The 6,000-nt window shown below is 58.8% G+C and overlaps 1 protein-coding gene across 2 annotated transcripts in view; it reads left to right on the forward strand.

The window, feature by feature from the left end:
* Nucleotides 1–5,635, forward strand: part of RUNX3 (RUNX family transcription factor 3) — a 60,863-nt gene extending 55,228 nt beyond the window's left edge. For both annotated transcript variants that reach the window (XM_066270071.1, XM_066270072.1), the window contains one exon: nucleotides 4,027–5,635. In XM_066270071.1, the coding sequence (XP_066126168.1) occupies nucleotides 4,027–4,571 (545 nt within the window). In that variant the 3' untranslated portion in view covers nucleotides 4,572–5,635. The remainder of the gene's footprint in view (nucleotides 1–4,026) is intronic.
* The last annotated feature ends 365 nt before the right edge of the window (nucleotides 5,636–6,000 follow it).

The raw sequence follows: 6,000 nt of genomic DNA on the forward strand, positions 1-6,000 counted from the left end.
TTTCTCTGTCCTCCAGGGCCTGGTTAGAACCCATTTGGCAGATGAGTGATGGTGGCAGACTTGAGGTAGCCCCTTAGTGTAAAGAGAAAGTCCCTCGCACTCGGGCCTGAGAAGCCGGGCCTTGATGAGGTGGGGCGGGGCGGGGCCTCTGGCCCAGCTGCTCTGAACCTGTGGGCTAGCAAGTTTGAGCTACTCGGCAGCTCTTAAGCTGCAGTTGAGTGTGGAGTGAGTGGGGGAGGGCTGCAGGGCAGCGGCCTGACTTCAGGGGGAGGGGGAGGTACTCTGCACTCTGGGCTCATGCCTACCCCTGCCCAGAAGCTGTCCGTGCTCCTGTCTCCCACAGGTCAGCATTGATCAAGGCCTATTACTTCAGGCCCTACCTGGCCCCGGGCAGAGCTGCAGCCCAGTGGGGCATGGGTTCCCAGCCAGGGAGTCTGGTATCCAGCAGGTGGGGTGCACAGTCGTGAAGGCAGAGCTGAGGCAGCAGTGCCTGAGGGAACCTGAGGCAGACTACCCTCCCTCTGTCCAGCCCCAGAGGACAAGGTCCAGCCAGCAGCAGGCAGAGCCCCTGCCTCTACCCTGGGGCTGGGAGGAGAGGTGGGGCCTGAGTTGGGTGTGCCTGGCCCACTTCCCCTTCTGCATTTTCCGTGGGGCTCCGCAGCCCCTCCCTGACCACCCACAATACTGGGTCTCGGGCTGCCTCTGTGGCCCTTTAACCCAGCCCGACCTCCTCTTCCCCAGGTCTGACCCCTTTGGAGTGAGAGGAAGGGCTCATTTGACAATCAGGACCAGGGAAAGACTATGAACCTTGCAATCAAGTGGACTGGGTTTGGAATTCTGCGTCAGCCAGACACTGGCTGTATGCTCCTAGGCTAGTCACTTAACCTCTCTGGGCCTCAGTTTTCTCATCTGTAAAGTGGAAAGGAGAAGGTACCTGTCACAGAGGGGTGTTGGCAGGGCTGGGTTTGGGCCCTCTCGCTGGCCCTCCCCTTCTGGCAGGACCAGCCTCTGCCTCAGACTCCGTCCTGGGGATCCCCTCAGGACACTTCACCACCACATCTCGGTGCCTGTTAATAGCTTTGACCCCCGGCTTTGGTCACTGGCAAGCAGTGCTGAGGCCCCATCCCCTCCATATCCTAGCCCCCGGCCTCCCCAGCTGCGGCCGCCCACAATGGGGGCTTCTAATAGCTCAAAGGGCTCATTCAGCCACCACGCAGCAGCTGGGGCAATTTGGAGAAGAAAATAAACATTTCCTTCCAGTGTTGGGATTGGCTGCTCGACAGCCGGCCAGCTCCGGTTTCCTGGGGCTACTGGGCTGGGAGGGGCTGGGGGGCAGGAGCCTCAGGGGTACTGAGGGCAGACACTTCCCCACCACCCTGGGAGGGAGGGAGGCAAGAGGGGGCAGCGGTAGTCTGGGCAGGCCCAGCTCAGAGCCTGTAGCCCATGTAAACTACAAGGGGCGGGCACACTAGACCCAGGCCCACCGTGCCCACCCTGTTTCCTGGGCTGCAGCCCTGCTGTCCCATCCTGGGGTCCCTGTTTGGGTTTCTTTTGCTTTGGAAATGGGGCTCCTGTCCAGTGGGTCATACTCACCTCTTAGGCTCAGAGCGGAGGAGTCAGCCTCATGTTTGGCTGTGTTTGGGGTACCAGGCAGTGTCAACAAGACCTCCTTCCTTGGGGTTATGAGGGTGGGGAGCCAGGCACTTCTGGCCAGCTAGGCTTCAAGGCAGCACTGACCAGCAAAAGCACCTGGTAGGGAGACATTCCAGGGGGACCCTTGCCCCCACCTTGAGCGAGGGAACATCAATTCCATTCTGATCCATAGTCAGTACCAGAGCCCACTACTGAGTTAACCTCTCAAAGCCCAGAGAAGGTACACATCTCACCTCAGGTCGCACAGCACCTCAGGCAGATCTGGGGAAGCAAGAGGCCTGAGGGCACCTGCAGGTCGCTGTCCTCAGCCAAGCCTTAGTTGCAGTAGGTGGTGCCAGCCCAGAGCTGCCGAGGGGGCAGAGGCTGATCTCCCTGGCTCCTCTGGTGGGCTGCACAGAGGGGTGGGGCAGACAGACCTTCCTTCAGGACCACGGCTGAGGGCTCACCCACCTCCCCGCTGCTGCCAGGGTCACTCCCCTGGCCAGGGTACAAGGAAGACTGAGGGCCCGGGGGTCATCCTTGCAGGGCCCCAAAAGGGCCAGTTCTCTTGGGTGCCCAGAGCAAGAGGTGTCACGGCCACTGCCATGGCACAGACCCTCCTCGGGCCTCTACTCTGTGCCCAGTCTAAGCATTTTACAAGTATTGACTGATTTAATTCCTAGGATCTGTTACTGTCTGTCTCATTTTTCATGTGGGATGACTGATACACAGAGAATTTAAGTGACTTGCCCAAGGGCACACAGCTAGTAAGTGTCAGAACCAAGATAAGTATCCGGCTGCAGAGGCCAAGTATCCGGCTGCAGAGGCCGCACAGTTCACCTTTGTCCTGTGCTGCCTCAGAGAGGAGACCGCTACCTGTCAGGCCTGTGATGAGGCTCAAGACTGGAACCCAAGAGTTTTGTGCCAGGTCCAGTGTGCTCTGTGACCATTAGGCAAATGCCTCACCCTCTCTGGGCCTCAGCTTTCCTGACAGGGGAGTTAGACTCAATCCGAAAGCCCCTTTGAATGCTGAGGTATTGGGGATCTGTGTATACAAAAGTGGGGGGCAGAGGCTCAGATGCTCTTGTCTTGGAGTCTGGTGAGGAGCCAAACCGGACGTGGGCTGGACACTGAGTCTCTCTGACAACAGCAGGTTCCAGGCCACCAAGCCCCCTGGCCACCATCTCACTTTGCTGCTGAGGCAAGCGAAGGTGGCCTCTCGTTGCCCGCAAGGTGGCTGTAGAGACACAGGCACAGGGCAAGGTGTGTGGGGGTGGGGGCCCCTCCGGACCTGTGCCCCAACAGGCACAGACTCAGACTCTGTAGCCCAACCCCTGCCCGGCGTGAGCGGCGTGAGCATACATAGCACCCCAGCAAAGAGCAGAAAGCGGAGGCCTCATGAGCAGTTTGAGTTCTTTCTGCAATGTCTGGAAAATTAATCTTTCTCTCTGCCTCAGTTTCCTTATCTGCAAAAGCAGGTTCTGAATCCCCGGGAGGGAGGGAGGGAGGGAGGCAGGCAGGCAGGCAGCAGCTGCCAGGCCAGGCCTGTACTGGCCCTGTCAGCTCCCACTCTGACACCCCTAAGAGCCCCCGGCACTGCTAGGCTGTGAAGAGGATTCCAGGAGGTAACAGCCTCCCCTCCTCCGGCCGCCCAGGGAGGCGCCATGGCCACCGCTGGCCCAGGTGCCTGCTCCCACCTGCTTCGAGGCAAGGTCATAGTCAGAGTCGGGAGCGCTTCTGCCCGCAGGCGACCGCGGCAGTAAGAGCAGAGCCAGATGTAGATCCAGGGAGCCGGCCACAGGCCCGTGAACCTGAGCCCTGAGGTGGTTCTTTCCCTTCAGTTAAACTTACTGGGGTAACATGGTTAGTAAGACATAAATTTCAGATGTACAACTTTATGACACATCTGTATACTCTGTGTGCTCACCACCCGAAGCCCCATCTCCTTCCGTCACCGTGCATTTGATCCCCCTTTAGCAAGGTCGTTCTTAAAGAAGGTCGCTGGGGCCTGACCAGGTGGTGGCGCAGTGGATAGAGCGTCGGACTGGGATGCGGAAGGACCCAGGTTCGAGACCCCGAGGTCGCCAGCTTGAGCGTGGGCTCATCTGGCTTGAGCAAAGAGCTCACCAGCTTAGACCCAAGGTCCCTGGCTCCAGCAGGGGGTTGCTCGGTCTGCTGAAGGCCCACGGTTAAGGCACATGTGAGAAAGCAATCAATGAACAACTAAGAAGTCGCAATGCGCAACGAGAAACTGATGATTGATGCTTCTCATCTCTCTCCATTCCTGTCTGTCTGTCCCTGTCTATATCTGCCTCTGTAAAAAAAAAAAAAAAAAAAAAAGGTCGCTGGGGTGGTGTTGGGCTGTGACTGACCATCCTCCTTGCTGTCCCCTAGGCACCTCGGACCTGAACCCTTTCTCCGACCCCCGCCAGTTCGACCGCCCCTTCCCAGCTCTACAGACCCTCACGGAGAGCCGCTTCCCGGACCCCAGGATGCATTACCCGGGGGCCATGTCGGCTGCCTTCCCCTACAGTGCCACGCCCTCGGGCACGAGCATCAGCAGCCTCAGCGTGGCCAGCATGCCAGCCACCAGCCGCTTCCACCACACCTACCTCCCGCCGCCCTACCCCGGGGCCCCGCAGAACCAGAGCGGGCCTTTCCAGGCCAACCCGTCCCCGTACCACCTCTACTATGGCGCGTCCTCCGGCTCCTATCAGTTCTCCATGGTGGCCGGCAGCAGCAGCGGGGGCGACCGCTCACCCACGCGCATGCTGGCCTCCTGCACCAGCAGTGCCGCCTCTGTGGCCGCCGGCAACCTCATGAACCCCAGCCTGGGCGGCCAGAGCGATGGTGTGGAGGCCGACGGCAGCCACAGCAACTCGCCCACTGCCTTGAGCACACCGGGCCGCATGGACGAGGCCGTATGGCGGCCCTACTGACCTCCTGGGTCAAGGTGGACTGTTCCCAATGGAGGCCAGGGCCCCAGGAACCTTTCCAACAAGTGGCTGGCCAAGCTCCAAGGCTCGAGGCAGGAATGGGACCTATGCTCCATGGCAGCCATGGGCCCAGGGTCCACAGGTCTGGGGCCGAGAGCTGGTGGGCGGCTCTGAGAGCGTCTAGTCCAGCCATGTCTTTGGACAGAGGGGCGAGGACCGCCCCAGGACACCTCCCCCAGTCCAGATTTGTCATCTCATCCCACTTTTCCTGTGGGAAAAGTATCCTCCTCCAGCCACCTCTCGTGGTGGCCTGGCTGTCCCCAGCTATGCCCAGTGTTGTCACAGGGCCCAGGTCTCCTGGGACAGAGACCATCTCTGTTCCAGAGAAAGGCAGCATTTGCCTACATGGTTTGGCCTCTTATCCACAGGGCCCTGAGAGACCTCCCCACCCCACCTTCCTCGGAGACCTGCAGCCCAGAGGCCCAGCCCTTCCTCTGCATTCACACAAATTGAGGCAGAACTGGAAGGTCCTCCCACCCTAAGAAGGGTTCCCTTCATTGTATAAACAGGGAAGGGACCCATCCAGAGTCCCAAAAAAGACCGCTGGCAGAGATGGAGGGCACCCCCAAGCCAGTCTTCCCACGATTCCTGACAGTGAAGAAGCCCCGTCCCGTCCAGGCACCTGTGGGTCCCCTGCTTCTGGCAGCAGGCTCCCCAAACCAGGGAAGGCAGATGGGTCCTCCTTGCACTTTACCAGCCCAAGGCATTCACTCTCTTCTGTTGGTCAGGGGCCAGGAATCCCCCTTCACCCTAGGCTGGTCTCAAAATTGCAATTTTTGGAGAGAACATAGAGGCCAGGTAGGTACTAGCAGAAAGCACTGGGGTGAGAGGTCACAGGGTCAGATGTCAATGTCCCTATCCTACCTAGGTCCAGCCAAGCTGTGTACACCCCTAAACCCTACCTCGTGGAAGACCCAACCAAATCTTCCAACCTCTAACACACAACTCTCCATCTTTAACCAATACTGAACCAAAATCCATCTTGAACCAAAGCTAGTTTTTTAAAACTGATTTTAGAAAAAGAAGCTTCAGTCAAACACTTTCAAACACAATCCCTTACAAGTAATGCCTCAAGATAATGAACAATATCCCTCCCCCTTCCGAGTATGGAATTGTTGGGACCTCAGTATTGCCCCAAGAGGTCACATTGGTTTGGCAGCATCCCACCAACATTTCCCAGAGGCTGGCCCTGGTGGGAACCAAGGGAAACGCTGGTGAGATGCTAGAATCTCACGTCTGGCTCTTGAACATTTATCCAAGAGGGCGTTCTGCACAGGTGGGTGGGAGGTGGAGCGCAGGGCTGGGGGAGGGCAGAGCAGAAGAGGTTCAGCCTCTGCTCAGCACCCGCTCCAGGGCTGAGGTCAAGATTGCC

The sequence above is a fragment of the Saccopteryx bilineata genome, chromosome 3 (assembly GCF_036850765.1).
Source record: "Saccopteryx bilineata isolate mSacBil1 chromosome 3, mSacBil1_pri_phased_curated, whole genome shotgun sequence".
NCBI lineage: Eukaryota > Metazoa > Chordata > Mammalia > Chiroptera > Emballonuridae > Saccopteryx > Saccopteryx bilineata.